Source organism: Trichechus manatus, unplaced genomic scaffold, assembly GCF_000243295.1.
Source record: "Trichechus manatus latirostris isolate Lorelei unplaced genomic scaffold, TriManLat1.0 scaffold00249, whole genome shotgun sequence".
Taxonomy (NCBI): Eukaryota; Metazoa; Chordata; class Mammalia; order Sirenia; family Trichechidae; genus Trichechus; species Trichechus manatus.
In genome coordinates, this window is record NW_004444185.1 from 294,786 (window position 1) to 311,250 (window position 16,465).

At 47.8% G+C, this 16,465-nt stretch overlaps 1 protein-coding gene across 4 annotated transcripts in view; it reads right to left on the minus strand.

Moving 5' to 3' along the window:
- ATG16L1 (autophagy related 16 like 1) overlaps nucleotides 1-11,611 on the minus strand; it is a 37,843-nt gene extending 26,232 nt beyond the window's left edge. For 2 of the 4 annotated variants that reach the window (XR_002822832.1, XM_023724489.1), the window contains exons 1-5: nucleotides 11,235-11,505; nucleotides 7,698-7,791; nucleotides 3,130-3,235; nucleotides 1,974-2,047; nucleotides 865-1,116 (exon numbers count right to left, since the gene is read on the minus strand). Coding sequence is in view for 3 of the 4 variants with exons in the window: in XM_023724489.1 (XP_023580257.1) it covers nucleotides 865-1,116; nucleotides 1,974-2,047; nucleotides 3,130-3,235; nucleotides 7,698-7,791; nucleotides 11,235-11,349 (641 nt within the window). In the remaining variant the exon portion in view is untranslated. Of the gene's footprint in view, nucleotides 1-864; nucleotides 1,117-1,973; nucleotides 2,048-3,129; nucleotides 3,236-7,697; nucleotides 7,792-11,234 lie in introns of all 4 variants that reach the window. The other 2 variants (XM_004389478.2, XM_004389477.2) reach the window with 1 other exon arrangement.
- Between the last annotated feature and the right edge of the window lie 4,854 nt (nucleotides 11,612-16,465).

Genomic DNA, 16,465 nt, shown 5'->3' on the forward strand with positions numbered 1-16,465 from the left:
TGTGGGGTTGTTAACCAATGTCATAAAACAGCATGTGTGTTACTGTTACATGAGAAACTATCTGTTCTGTAAGCCTTCACCTGAAGTACAATAAAATATTAAAAAAAAAAAGTCTCCTATTTTCATTCATTCGTTTTTTTAGATTAATGGGAATCATCTCTAAACTACTCACATGGGGATTTTTAAAAATATGCTGTAATCATGTTGAAGCCTGGTTGACAGTTTTTCGGTCAATTCTCTTAGATTTTCTAGGTGGATAACCACGATTCCCTCTTCTTCCCAACACTGGCCCTTCCTCTGCTTCCTGGTTTTAATGGTGGGACAGTAGACCTTAACCACAGGTCTATTAGACTCTCGCGGGAGCTGTTAAACATATATCTAGGTGGGAAGTTTCCTTGCTAAGGATCCTACTGGCTGTTGGTTAGAGAGGGAGTATTTTTATTAAGTTTGATTTAGGAATTTCACATCTGTGTTCACATAAGATTGGGATGCACTAGCAAAACCAGAATTTTTGCTACAGGTTTCAATAGCTTCACAAAATTACTGGGGTTAGGGAGGGGAGCTTTCAATCTTTTTCTATCTCCTCGTTTAATTCATATAATCAAGAATTCACTTTCCTCCTCAAAACACTGAAAGAATTCACTAGCAAAAAAAGGATGGGCCAAAGCCCTTTTGGAGGAGTAATCTTTTGCTCAGCTGTGTGAGCACTTCTATAAATGCACACCTCTTTTCTACCTGCTCTAGATATCTCCGACTTTGTGTTTTTCTGATTTTCCCCTGCAAGTGGAGCTGCCAAGCTTCTCTACTTTCAAAGAACAAGTTCTACTTCACTAAAATGGAGACCCCCAGCAGTGGACAGCCTACCTCGAATCCTTCTCATTCTCTGCGTTCAAGCGGTTGGCTTCCTGGGCCTTCTCGGCCATCCACCTGGTGACCAGCTCCTGGTTTTCTTCAGTTGTCTTCCTCAGCTTCTCCTCCAGGGCGGTAAACGTGATCTGCAGGGCATCGTATTCATCCTTCAGGGTCTGGTTGACTCTCTCGAGGTCCTGAAGCTTACCGCACAGTTCTTGGCACTCCGCCTCCAGGTCCGAGATGGTCTGCAAACATTCTGCAATTCTGACAGCAGGACATGCAGGAGGGGGACGGCATAAGGGCCCTGCACCGGAGCCGGGGAGCCTGGCCAACCATCACAACAGCAGCCACCACGGGCACGCGAACCACTTCATGCTCAGGACGCCTCCCTTCGCCATCCCAACCCTAGCGTTTCCCAGGAAAATCCCACTAGGAGAGGTAACACATAGGATGAAATCCATCCTGAGAAAGGTCTGGCGATCTACTTCTGAAAAATCAGCCGTTGAAAAACCTGTGGAGCGTGCGGTCGCCGTGAGTCGGAGTTGACTCGACGACAACAGGTGGTGGTGTACGAGTAACTAGTAAAAGCTCCTTTCGGAAGAGCGTAAGTTTTAGTAGAAGGGGCTTAAAGTGGAGGCTGGGAATCCCAGCTACACCGCTAACTGAGGGAGAATGCCTGAGCACGCCCTCTGCCTGCCAAAGCCTCTAGGTCCCTCTCTGCATATTGAAGAAAAAGGCACAGACGAAACTCAAGCTTCCCTCCAGGCCTACATCCTAGGCTCTGAGCCCATTTACCATGTCTGCCAGGCTTCTCTCCATCAAGAACAAACTCCCACCCCTGCTCCCAACCCCACCACCTCAGACAGCTTGGTCCGTCATCCATCATGGGGTCCCTGTGCAGTGACCCCAGGGAGAGCAGTGACCGCCTCTGGGACACATGCCAGGGGTAAGCTTACCTCCCCTAGAGTCTGCTGGGGGCTGGGAGGAGGACCCCAGACTGTGCGCTCACTGAAACAAAGCCCTTGTTTTCTGGTGTCCCGTGTGGTCACTGCTGTCCCTCACTGGGCTGGAGAGCCCAGCACAGCAGCACCTGGGGCCCACGACCCATCACTGCTACTCACTTGGCTTCATTCGTCTGTATCTCCTTGTCCTTCTGCTGCATTTGGTTATTCAGGTCAATCACCAGCTGAGCTAGCTGGGGACAAAGCACACGTTCACGAGTAAGAGGTTTCAGGATCCCGCTTAGAGACAAAATAATGGTGGCTATTACTTTATTAAAGGAGCCCTGCTGGTGTAGGGGTTAAAGTGCTCAACCACTAACCAAGAGATCGGTGGGTCAAACCCACCAGCCACTCTGTGGGAGAAAGGTGTGGCAGTCTGCTTTGGTAAAGATTACAGCCTTGGAAACCCTATGGGGCAGTTCTACCCTGTCCTGTATGGCCGTTAAAAAAAAACAAAAAAACAAACCAAACCTGCTACCATCCAGTCGATTCTGACAGCAACCCTACAGGACAGAGCAGAACTGCCCCATAGGGTTTCCAAGGAGCGGCTGGTGGATTTGAACTGCCGATCTTTGGGTTAGCAGCCATAGCTCTTAACTGCTGTGCCCCCAGGGCTCCACAGGGTCGTTAAAGAGTCAGAATTGACTTGACAGCAATGAGTGGCATTACTTTATTAAAAACAAAGGGGTGGGGGGGCTTCTAGTGGACCACTGAGTTCACACGGAGGACATCTTTGCAGCCCTGACTTCAGCCACCTGTTTGGAGGCCTACTTCAGCCGACCGCTGATGGTAAGCAGTATTTTTTCAACAAGAATTTTGCCATGAGACCACCATTCAGGGTAAACACAGCCTCGATTCTAAGGCATTTTTCTGACATTTCAAGGTCCACACTCAACAGCTTTCTGAGAACCTCCCTCAAATCACTCTCCACCCATGTGGCCTGGGGTGTTAGGAAAACCTCTGGCGCACCATGCAGCAGCTGTTTTCCCTTTCAAGGTTCTCCATGTGCACCTTCCATGCCATCTGTGGGCATGATGACTAGGGTCACTTCACTGGCTCGCCCTCTTGCTGATGAGCCTCATCTTTCCTGGTCTTTCCCCCACTGTTTGATCCCCAGAAGCACAGCTTGTGATGGAAATTGATTAGGACTGCTACAACTTCTCGGGGCAGCACCCCCGCCCCTCCTCCACTTCACTGCATGAGGAGACAAGAGCTCCAGCTGTCACCCGTGTCCCCTCCGGACTCTCACACAGGCGAGGAAAGTGACTCTCCTTACCTCCCCACGTTTCTTGTGTAATTCCGTCAGCTCTTCCTGGTGTTTAATCCTCAGCTGGGCCATTTCCTGCAGCTGACTGTCATTCCAGGCGCCATCATGTCCAGGACTAAATCCCCAAACCAGGCAGAGGAAGAGAATGGGCACAAAAGGGAGGGGAAAAAAGTCAGGCCCCAGACCTCCTCAGTGAGGCGCCGGAACACAGGTCAGCATTCAAACGTGGACGTGACCACACAGCCAACTGCGCAATCTCATCTCTCTGGGCAGCTGCAGACATTGGCCCTGACAGACCCGAAGCAGAAACTGGGAAGTGTGAGACGCACAGTGAAAAGGCCTACTGGTGTCAGGAAGTGGGAGCGGGAAAGAAGTTCAGGTGAAGCCAGAGGGCAGCGGGGCTCTCGCCCTGGACGGGTGTCTCTGTACGAGCTCTGTGCCGGGTGCAATTCTCAGTGCTGGAGGCACAGCGTGAACACAGAGCTCTGCTCTCAGGCAGCTTTCAGGTGGTTCAGGGAAGACGGATCATAACAGGTAGACGGACGATGCCAGGTGGCCCCACGTGCCATGAGGAGAAACAAACCAGGAAAGGAAGGGAAGAGAGAGACAGGCTTCTCCGAGAAGGTGACTGAGACTAGAAAGCAGTGAGAAACAAGCTGCGTGGATGCCTGCAGGTGGACCCTTCTATGCAGAGGGAATAGCAGGACAAAAGTCTGGAGAGGTGGCATGGCCGTGTGTTCAGGGGACTTTGTGACTGGGGCCCCAGGGCAGGGGCAGGGGGCCATGATGCATCCTCTAGGTCCCTCTGAGGACTTTGGCCTTTACGAGGCATGACGGGGAAGCCTCTGGAGGGTTGTGAGCAGAGGAACAACCTGCGTGTTAGAAGGATCACTATCGTTGCCGGATGGAGAACAGACTGCAGTGGGCAAGGGCAGAGAGGGGGCATGGGTCAGCGGGCCACAGCAAGTCCAGAGAGGAGATGGTGTGGCCCAGGCCAAGCGGGGAGCAGTGGAGGTGAGGAGGCGTGGGTAGCACTAAATACATTTTTTAGAGAGAGTTGACAGGACTTGCTTTCAAACTGGATGTGAAGTATGAAAGACAGACAGGAGTCGAGGATGACTCCAAGGCTTTCAGCTTGCTCAACCGATACAATGCAGTGTCACCTGCTGGGCTGGGGAAGACTGTGGAAGGAGTGGGTTTTGGGGAAGACTTGAGAGTTCAGTGTCAGACATCCAAGTGGACATGTCAACCACACACAGGCTATGCTGAGAAGTTGGCCACCAGAGTCTGAACTTCAAGAAGAGGTCCAAGTTCCAGGCTTACATGTAGACGTTGTCATCAAAGATGACTGAAGCCATGGGACTCAGTTAAGAGCACCTCAAGAGTCCCTGCGGTTTTGGAAGCTTAGCAGGCATGCGTTTGCATAGCATCTCAGACATAGCAGCAAGTGGCAAGAACTGTGGATTTACAGTTCAGAAGAGGGGTCTCGACCAGAACTACAGAGGAGGATTATCAGGCTGCAGTGGGCAGCAAAAATCAGCACCTGGGGAGAGCACGGATGGAGAAGAGGGGGAAGGCCAGAAGACCGAGACCCAGCCCTACCGGGGCGGAGGGGTGGTGGGTTGGGGGGGAACATCACCCCATGTAGCCAAGAGTAAACCAGACACAGAAACAAGGGGCAGCACAATATTCTCTCCTAACTCTGCCCTCCGTCTCTACAGGCGTTTTCATTACACGCTCTAAACACGTACTAATACGTCATCCTTTGAGGCCACCAGGTGCTTCCCCATCTTAACCCACAAAGAAGAAGCACCAGATTGGAAAGTGGAACAATTACATGAACGCATCCGCAATTAGGTAATTCGAAAACATCTTATTTCCTCAATTTAGCACCACACGATGAATACAATTAACGTCCCTATGTTGTACACAAGAAGGTTGAAATGGCAAATGTTTTGTTACAGATATATTTACCACGATAAAAGAAAATGAGGAAATAACCTTAAAATCCCTCAATTTAATGCAAAGCAGCATGGAATACATAAAGTATGAGAGGTCTCTTCTTCCAGGAGCTGGTATTTTAGAGAAGAGAGTCACGAAAAGAAAATACGAAGAGAAACAAACGCGTATCAAAGAAAAGTAGGGACAGAAGCAGTCACTAGGTTCAGCAGCAGGAGAGACTTCCCTGGGCACGGATGTTTTGGTTTGGGAGGGGTTTCAGAGAAGTGGCAGTGGAGTTGGGTCTCCCAGGAGGGTGCGACTTAGGTAAGAAGAGGGGCCACAGGAAGAAATGTTCAAACCTCAAGTTACAACCAGGACCGAGAACTCACATCAGAGCAGCCAGGAGGACTCCGGCAGTCACTCCACTGCTCACAACCTCTGACTCCCTATTTTCCTCATAATAAAAGTCAAACCGCGCTGGGCAAGGCTGGACAAAAGAGTTCCCCAGAGGGCTTGGTAAAGCCCAGATTGCTGGGCCTCCCCACCAGACTCTGACTCGGTAGGTCTGCATCAGGGCTGGTAATCTGCTTTCCCAGCAAGGCCCAGTAATCTGCATGTCTAAGAAGCTCTCAGGTGATATGAACGCTGCTCGTTCACAAGGACTTGGAACAGCGGAGAACTAAGGTTCTCAAGGAAACCCTGGTGGCGCTGTGGTTAAGAGCTTGGCTGCTAACCTAAAGGTGAGCAGTTCGAATCCACCAGGCGCTCCTTGGAAACCCTACGGGGCAGTCCTGCTCTATAGGGTCGCTATGAGTCAGAATCGACTCGACAGCAATGGGTTTTAAGGTTCTCAAACCTGGTGGTCATCAGAGACACCTGGAGGCTTGTTAAAACCCAGCGTGCTGGCCCCACCCCCAGAGGTTCTGAGTCAGCAGGTCTGGGATGGGGCCCAAGAGTTTACATTTCTAACAAGCTCCAGAGAACGACAGAAGGAAGGAGGGAGGAGGAAACTGATGAGATGCCTATCTTCTGTGAGCATGCTCAGCATGTTTCTCTAGCAAACACCCACAGGAGTCCTTGGGTGGTGCAAATGGTTAAGCTCTCAACTACTTAGCGGAAAGGCTGGCGGTTCAAACCACCCAGAGAAGCCTGGGGAGACAAGCCTGGCGATCTGCTTCCAAAAGGTCCCAGCCTTGAAAACCCTGGGGAACAGTTCTACTCTGCACATATGGGGTCACCATGAGCCAGAACTGACTTGCTGGCAACTAACAAAAGCAACAAACAACCCCTGGAGGAGGTTCCTTGAGAGCAGGGACTATGTGAAATTCACTCAGCAGGATTGTTCCAGATTTATTTACAGTACCTTTCTAAGCAAATGACTTTGGGTGAAAGATAAAGGGTCTGGGAATACAGTCACCAAGACAGAAATAAACCGTATAGAAATAAAATGTTTTGAGTTTTCAATCGACTGAATTTAGATGAAAAGAATGAAATCGCATTATCTACAGCTAATATTAGCCAGAGCACTGCAACTAATATTTCAAATACTGCAGAGGCTTCCCAGGGCCCCAGCCGAGCCAGCTCTCCTGAGCCACCAGACTGTCACTCCAGAAGAACAAAACCTGGCTGGGTCACACCAACCATTCTCTATGATCTTTCCCCCCTCTGTCATCTACCATGAATCCATCTTGCCAGATGAGAAAACATGGGTGGCAGGTAATTACATAGCAGATTACGCTATCAAAATAGTCAGCTAAGCCTAGCATTTCTGTTTTGTTTTTTAAACCCTAAATTACTATCAACTTTGTTTAACAACTGCTAAATGTTAACCAACGTGCAAAAAGTGTGTATGCAGGCTTTAGAGCAATAACAGGTACTGTTCCTGTACAAACCACCAAGTCTAATATGCAAACATGACAAACATTATTTTCAGTATGGAAAAAAGAGAACAGCAAGACTCCAGAATGACACCCTCTAAGCTGCTTAGACAAAGCATGACTTTCAGATTTTTCTATGATTCTCAGTAAGAGACAGTTTACAGCCACCCTTCCACCATAAACATCTGTATTATTTAATGAAGCAAAACTTCCCCTTCCTATCAAAATGCACAAATATTTTTCTAGCCTGTTTCTTAAAAAATACAAAAAGGTTGAGGCAAACCGCTAATTTGATTTCACAAGCTATTAATATGTTGAAAACAGTGAGCTAAAAAAGGATGAAATAGACCCATACTGTTTAAAAAGTGCTATGTTCATATGCCAGTCAATCCCACATTAACAAGATAAAGGTAAAACTCCTCAGAAGGTGTTACTTGTCTTTGTTTTTAAAAGTGAACCCCGGTAGGCTAGAAGAAGCCTGAGACTTACCATCAAACCTGCTTTAAGAAATCCTGCAAGCTGAAAGCACTGCGCTGATGATGCCTTGGACTAATGAAGCCGACCAGGTATGTACATATCCTTAAAAAAATTGTTTTAATTACTGGGTTTAATTACTGGGTTCTTATTTAAAAGGAGCTGGCAAAAACCCGAGCACAGAAACAGTACTTGGTTTGGTTTGCTTCTAAATTAGAGAAGTGGCAACTGAACTTCTAGACAAATTTCAAGGGACACGAATCACAGAGGTGGGCTTCAACATACCTTATCTCGTGCCTGTTTGGCATGTCATGCTTTTCGGCTTGTAGTTTATGGGCCAATACTGAATGAAGATCTGACTTTTCCAGCAACTTGTTATCTATTAAAAAAAAGAGGGAAATAAGTTATTTATAGTAACTTATATATATTTTATCACTACTTTATATCTTACAAAGCTTTGGAATAAAAGAATATCAGTAGGAAACTGGGTAGGTTTCACCTTTTTTAGGTATCAAAGTACCTGGTCCTGCTCTGTTACCTACTGTAGCAATGGTCCAAAATCCACCAACATACATTCCCAGATGCTTCCTGTCTAAGCAGGGACAGTCCAGCCAGAGGAAGCCACGGGCGCATGCCTGCAGGAATGTCCCCCCTACTAAGGGCAGGCACAATCACCCTCTACTCCCCAAAGTACTGGTTTTTCCCTCAGGAGTTTAAAACACCCCCACCCCCACCCACCAAATACAACAATGGAAAAGTGAAATGTTATGTACCTCTGAGAAACGCAGGAGAGCTTTACTATAATTTGGTAAATTTAACAACTTAAATGAGACAGTCTCCAACCTCAAGGAGCTCAAATATAATGCGGGCCAACCATAAACAGGTGCAGAGAAGAGTGATTCTTTACTCATTTTTACATCGTTTCACAGGTGGTCACATTTGAGTGAGGTCTTAGAGGAAAATGACAGTCCAGGCAGGAAGGACTACGGAGTTGTCTGGTTAAGTGGCTGAAAATAAAGGCTGGCGCCAACATACAAAGGGAAGGGCAGAATGAGAAATTTAGCCTTTTTCTTACCAGAGATGGTGAAATGCCAGATTTTCAGAGTAGGCAGTTACATGAACAGATTGGACTGGGGGCACGTCACAGGCTACTCTGACCTTCCCTGCTCAGGCAAGTTCATAGAGGATGCCAACATGTCAGACAGAAAGCACAGGCGGCAGAGCTTAGGGAAGCTTCTGAAACATACATCTGACAGGAAACACTAGTGCAGGGAACTTTTCAAAAAAAAGGCAAGGCTAGAAGGAACATATAGTTAGAGAGGAAAGACACACAGTGAGATCAGATGTAAGTGGGGGCTGCAGAACAGAATGAGAAATTGACCACAGGGACCCTGTAGAACAGCTATGCTGGAAGGGGGCTGCTATGAGTCAGAATGGGTGTGTGTGCCACGGATCCCAAAAGTCTGAGATTACAGCTGCTTCTAGAACAAACTTTCGATGGGGTTTATGCTAGTGACTCCTCCTGTCAGAGGTGCTCCCTTTGAATTCCACTTCTCCTTGATACCTGAAAACGGAACTCCTGGGCAGAAACAGAACCACCTTCTTCACCAACAGGGAACAGGGAAGTGGTTCCAACCCTGGTTCTCATGACCAAGAGCAAGTTTCAAATTCTCCAGTGTCGAAGGGCTATAATGATGCTACAAAACGTTGTACCAACACTGGGTGCCTCATGATAGCTTTAGATCTTTCAAAGGGCAGGAGGTACTCAAGGCAGACGCTTCCCAAAGGCTCCTCTCACTGAAGAGGAGGCCGGAGGTGAGGGGAAGCACCCCCACAACCTCTTCACCTTTGTCTTCAGGCTCAGAGGCAGGGATTGAACAGGGAGACTGAGGTGATGAAGGGTCAGAACTTGACGAGCCTGGGAAGGCAAGAATGAGAGGAACAGCAGTGTTCCACAGGTAGGCAACAAGTGACTTCCCCAAAGTCAACCCCTCAGCCTAGACAGAAGTATATAACAGACAAAGGTGGTCTTGCACTCCTGCCCCCTAACTGTCCTTCATCCCTGTCTCCTCTCCCCTCCCCTCAGACCCAAATATTTCTCCTCCATCTTCCTGCCCCATCAAGATGTCCACTTCCTCAGCGCAGAGAAACATTCGATTTGTGCCAGTGAGATTAAAGACACTTTACATTTATACACTGTTATGCAGACAGCTTTCAAAGCACTTATCGGCACAGCACTGTTTTAGGAAGCAGGCAGGGCAGGCTTCATTCCGATTTTATAGATGTAGCAAACCAGACACAGAAAGGTTAGTAACGGGTGGGGCTAGGCCTCCAACGGAATTTGACTTTCAATGTGGATTATCTTTTAAAGGATCAGCAGCCAGTAAATGGGTTTATTCCCAAAGAATTTGATGGAATGAGGGAATCATGGATGAGTAAGAAGGGCTTCCTATGCTTCTGGCTTCGGAAACAGCACTGGTCTGGCAGGCCTTTAGGAGTACAAGGGATTAGCACAATGGCGGCACATCATCGCCTTTTTCTTCCTATTTTTGTTAAGAAGGATGAGCTCAGTTGAAAGCAAAGGCCACTTCTTGGGGGATCCAGTGAGAAAAGCAAATGCAAAAGGTAAGAGTCATCAAGCCTCAGTTCAAATCTAGCCCTGAACATTACTTAACCTCTCTCAGCCTCAGTTTCCTTGTGTGTAAAAGAGCAGTAACAGCACGTTTCATGGAATTCAGGAGAAAATAAAACGATACAACACAAGCCAAATACTTAACACAGTACTCAAACTTGTCTGCACATTACAGTCACTTCAGGGAGCATCTAAAGCTGCCTGTGTCCCACCCCCAAATACTGTGATTCAGTTGCTCTGGGGTGTGGCCTGGGGCTCTGTAATTTTTCAAAGCTCCTCAGGCGATTCTAATGTGCAGAGAAGATTGGGAAGCATTGACTTAGCCACTACTTTCCCCAACTGTATCATCAGTTATGGTAAAATTGAAGTGAGGCAGAGAAATGCTCATTACAATGTATCTGAGAGTACAAACACTTTCTACAGAAAAATAACTTCCCTTAACGGTGAAGGAAGAAAACCACATCTTTCACACTGAAGGTTTTCAATAACCATAAAGACTATGACGTCCCAGCAAAAAAGGACGGTAAGACTCAAAATGTGTTAACAGTTAAAGATTAAAGAACACCAAGGTTGAGTGTCTGAGACAAGAATCAAAGGCCAAACGTTCCTTACACTGAGAACCTACTGCCATGGAGTCCATTCTGACTTACAGCGACACTACAGGACAGAGTAGAACTGCCCCATAGGGATTCCAGGCAGTAATCTTTACCAAAGGAGATCGCCAGGTCTTTTCTCCCGCAAATTGGCTGGTGGGTTCGAACCGCCAATCTTTCGGTTAGCAGCCCAGCGCTTAACCACTGCACCACAAGAGCTCAGTTTTCACACTGAGAAAAGGATGTTAACTTGGCGACTTAATTCCTGGAGTTAGTACCGACTTCGTTAACACAATCACCTAAACGGGACGTCTGCCTATTTAAATGCATGCGCGCTGTGTTAGCTGCTGGGATTTACAGACACTAACACGTGCGGTGTCTGCCCATAAAGAACACACAACTTAGTAGGGGAGACCCTCCCAATCGCCTCCAAGGATAAAGCGGAGGAGGGAGGGAAGCACCTACAAAAGCGCGGGGCGATCAGAGGCGCGGGGACCCCGGACAGCCTCAGTGGGCGCGGGGAGCGCCGAGGCTCCGCTGTCTGCCCCGCTCTCCCACCCGCCCCGCGCCGCGCCCGGGCCCGCAGGCGCCGCTTACACTGCAGGATAATCTCCTCAAACGCCTGCCTCTGCAGCCGGTCCCGGCGCCGCAGCTCCTCCGAGATGTGGCGCTTCCAGCGGGGGAAGTCGGCGGCGCGGAGGCCCGACGACATGTCGCGCGCTGCTCGGGCGCCTCAGCGCCGCTGGTCCGAGCGGGGACTGGCGGATGCGGCCCGCAGCATGTGGCTCGCAACGCGCGCGGGAAGGCCGGCCGCCCCCGAACTCAGCTCCACGCACAGACCGCCCCTGACCCCATCCGGGACTGTCTTCCGGCTCCTGCCGGAAATAGCTTGGCGCGGGAGCGGAAGGCCCGCCTCCTCGCCGACGACCCACGCCCCATGAACCTGAGGGGCGCGACGCAAGGCGCTCACTAGTGACGCCCGCGGGAGGTAGGAAGAATTCGGGCTGCGAGGTGGCCGATGGGAGGCGTCCCCGGACTCTTCTGCCCGGCTGCTTAGGCTCTTTTTCTTTGCTGCGCCTCTCCGTTTTGTGTTTTCTTTCTTGGCCTGCCTCCCTTTTCTTCATCTCTTCAGTTTACAAACAGAAGTGGGGTCAGTCTCCACATAGTAGCCGTGTCATAATGGACGAGTGCCAAACTCCCTTCGCTTCAGATTGCTCCTCTGGGAAATGGGGGCAATGATGATACCTACTTCATAGCGTCATCCTGTGATTTAAAAGGAATAACCCATGTAATGTGATTAGCACTGTGCTTGGCACATGGTAAACTGTTGTTAAGTGCCCTTAAGTCAATTCCGACTCACAGTGACCCCATGTAAAAACAGAACGAAACACTGCCTGGTCCTGCGCCAACCTCACAATAGTTGCTATGTTTGAGCTCATTGTCACAGTCACTGTGTCAATCCATCTCACTGAGGGTCTTCCTCTTTTTTGCTGACCCTCTACTTCGTCAAGCATGATGATTTAGGAAATAATATTGGAGTCATTATTTCCTGTCCTTGAGCATAGAGAATGTGACCCAGCTGGAGCTGTACTCACAAGGACTCATCAACTGGGCCTTGAGATATAAAGACAATAGGTAGGTAGGACGATCTTGAAAAATACCTTTTAGGGAAACTTTCACACAAACAAACCAATAAAACAGAGCGCAAAAGAGTTTCCAGTCTTATCTTTTTCTATTAAAATTTAATGAATAGAAAATTTGTTGAACCAATGAAGACCCTCCTGACTGTTGTTACTGAAACCTGTACCAATGATTGTTAAGAAAGATGATTCAAAAAGTAGGATCACAGTTTCTAGCCAATCTGAAAGGTGAAACATTCAGTGGTTTTGCCCATTGGTAATGTTAATATATACTGATGACTCTAATGTTCCTTGGACTCAGGCAGACGTGGCTCTAGCAGCATGCTTGTCCGTTTTCCCACTTTCGTCTGTTCTGGAATATTCCTTGGATTCAGGCAGATGTGGCTCTGGCAGCATGCTTGTCCGTTTCCAACGTTTGCCTGAATAAAACTGAGACCAGCAGCCTGCCTGCCATGTTGAATAAGCAAAGGGCTGTGCCTGCCATCTTCTGTGATATAGGAACTAACTTCCTGTCTTTAAGCTATCTCCTTATTTAGGTGTGCTTCCTGTGTCTGGCCAAGTTGAGGGAAACAAGACTGGGGTTGCAGGACCAGCTGAAACTGGCAAGAACTAGATCTGGCCCGCCGACATGCACAGAACCATCAACCCCCGACCCGTTCTCTGGTGACCCCAGAACTCTTCTTCCACTGGATGGAACCAAAATTTAGCGGCCCAAGATTGGGGGAAGGCTTTTGGAAGTGAGAGGTCCCAGCCTAAGAGCCAGTTTGAGAGACCCCCGCCCCCTTTTTAGACTGAACGAGGGCAGAAAGGCCAGACTGCCCTGGGAACACCTTTTTGGGCCAGACCAATCAGCAAGCTGGCCCCACCTCAAGGCGTTCCTGAAGACGCCAGACCCAATTTACTTCACCCATATAAACCCCTTGGGCTATTGTTCTAGGAGACATCTTGATGAGGGAAGTCTCGGTGTGCTTCTTTGCTTGGCCAACCAAATAAAGCTGCTTCTTTCACTTTCACCCGTTTCATATCTCTGTGGCCGCGCCGAGCAGGCCTGGAACAGTCCGGTTACAAAACTATATTTTCCTTTACTAAATTTTGTGATGTTTTTATCTTACAACAGTGATGTCCTTCTCCAGGGACTGGTCCTCCTGATAACATGTCCAAATGTATGTGAGACAAAGCCTTACCACCTTTGCTTCTAAGGAGCATTCTGGCTGTACTTCTTCCAAGACAGATTTGTTCGTTCTTCTGGTGGTCCATGGTATATTCTTCGCCAACACCACAGTTCAAGGGCATCAGTTCTTCTTTGGCCTTCCTTATTCATTGTCCAGCTTTTACATGCATATGAAGTCTTCTGCAGCAGATTTGCCCAATGCAATGCGTCGTTTGAGTTCTTGACTGCTGCTTCCGTGGGTGTTGATTGTGGATCCAAGTAAAATGAAATCCTTGACATCTTCAATTTTTTCTCCATTTATCATGATGTTGCTTGTTGGTCCAGTTGTGAGACTTTTGTTTTCTTTATGTTGAGATATAATCCATACCGAAGGCTGTGGTCTTTGATCTTCATCAGTAAGTGCTTCAAGTCCTCTTCACTTTCAGCTAGCAACATTGTGTCATCTGCATGGCAAGTGGTTAATGAGTCTTCCTGCAATCCTGATGCTGGGATCTACTTCGCGTAGTCCCGTTTCTCAAATTATTTACTCAGCATAGAGATTGAATAAGTATGGTGAACGGATACAACCCTGATGCACACCTTTCTTGGTTTTAAGCCACGCAGTATCCCCTTTTTCTGTTTGAATGCCTGCCTCTTGGTCTATGTACAGGTTCCTCATGAACACAATTAGGTGTTCTGAAATTCCCATTCTTCACAATGTTATCCATAATTTGTTATGATCCACAGAGTCCAATGCTTTTGTGTCGTCAATAAAACACAGGTAAAACATCTTTCTGGTATTCTCTGTTAATAATAGTGAAAAATTTGAAACAGTCTAAATTTCCAATACTAGCAGTGGTTAAAATACCGTAGATTTATTGATGAAAAGATGTTCATAATAAAAGCAGTATATGGTATAAATCCAATTTGTGTAAAAAAGTGTGTTCCCGGCTTCTCATAAACCAAGCCCAAACCAAACCCACTGCAGTCTAGTCGATTCCAACTCATGGCAACCCTACCGGACAGAGCAGAGCTACCCCATAGGGTTTCCAAGGCTGTAAATCTTTACAGAAGCAGACTGCCATATCTTTCTCCCTCAGAGAAGCCGGTAGGTTCGAACCACCAAACTTTCTGGTTCGCAGCCAAGTGCTTTCACCACTGTACCACCAGAGCTCCTCTGGCTTCTCACAGACACTCAATAATTATTTGTTGAATGAAGAATATAATTTCTAAACTGAAGATACTAAGCTCTGCCTGGCCAGTCTCTCTCTGACACACCAGCTTTATCTAGCGCACTCTCCAGGGACACTAAAACCCACTGCCGTCAAGTCAATTCTAACTCATAGCGACCCTGTAGGACAGAGCAGAACTGCCCCATAGGGTTTCCAAGGAGTGCCCGGTGGATTTGAACTGCCAACCTTTTGGTCACCAGCTGAGCTCTTAACCACTGCTCCACCAGCGCTCCTCTATTTCCCTTCCCCTCACCAGGCTTCCTCTCATGGCAGGGCCTTTGGATATGCTGTGCTTCTGTGGGACACACGCTTCCCTTCTCACTTCTCTGAGTTAATCCTCAGCTCAGTAGTCACTTCCTCAGGGATGCCCTCCTTGCCCTTCACCAGTAGGGCGGATCTCCCGATTACAGTGTGCCTCTCCTTCATAGCACTCAGCCCAGTTGCAGCTTTGCATGTATTGTATCATTACCTAAGGTCTGTTCCCCCACCCCCTCTAGACTGTAAATTCCATGAGGCAAGGTCTGTGTCTGGTTTGGCTGATGGTTATATCCCCCACAAGAGCAGGAAGCCTTCACATACTACGTGCTCAGTAAATGTTGTTTCAATGAGTGAGAATAGTGATTTATCTCTGGGCAGTGGCATTACTGGTGTGGGTGTATTTTCCTTATATATTTTCTATTATCTTGTGTGCAACTTTTAAATTTTTATACTTTGTACATGTCCCTGGGCTGTGCATACGGTTAAGCGTTCGACTACTAGCCGAACGGCTGATGGTTGCAACCCACCCAGAGGCGCCTTGAGAGACAGCTGTGGCGATCTGCTTCCAAAAGCTCACAGCCTTGAAAATCCTATGGAGCAGTTCTACTCTGCACACATGGGGGTGCCTTGAATCGGAATCTACTCAACAGCAAGTAACAACAACAAAAAAACAACCTATGTGTATTGCTTATGCAAGAAAAAGTTATAGAAATCGGCATGAATTTACTGATTAAGCCATTTATTCGACAGGCTACTAGGCTCTCCGAGAGATAACTAGTGGGTGCAATTGCTCCTACAGTGCTCTGTGAGTATTTCAGCCATACTAACTCATCTAATCCGCACTACAACCCTACTCAGTTCGAAACATCGTTAGCACCTTCATCCCCATTTTACAGGTTAGGACTCTGAGGCACGGAGACGTTAAGTAACTTGCCTGAGGACACCTGGCTAGTGAGAGGCAGGACCTGGATTCCAACACAGGCAGTTTGACTCTAGCATCTGTGCCATTAACCACTGCACTCCATTGCCAGTCTCTGTTCCGGCTAACATTGCAGTTTGACCTGACTAACTAGTACCAACCAGTTGCCATCAAGTTGATTCCAACTCATGGTGACCCCATGTGTGTTAGAGTAGAACTGTGCCTTATAAGGTTGTCTTAGTCATCTAGTGCTGTTATAACAGAAATACCACAAGTGGATGGCTTTAACAAAGAACAATTTATTCTTTCACAAAATCTAGTAGGCTACAAGTCCAAATTCAGGGTGTCAGCTCCAGGGGAAAGCTTTTTCTCTCTGTCGGCTCCGGAGGAAGGAGCTTCTCCGCGCAGGAATCCCGGGTCCAAAGGATGCACTCCTGCTCCCAGTGCTTCTTTCCTGGTGGTATGAGGTCCCCAACTCTCTGCTTGCTTCCCTGTCCTTTTATCTCTTGTAAGATAAAATGTGGTGCACGCCACACCCCAGGGAAACTCCCTTTACATTGGATCAGGGATGTGACCTTAGTAAGGGTGTTACAATCCCACCCTGATCCTCTTTAACATAAAATTACAAT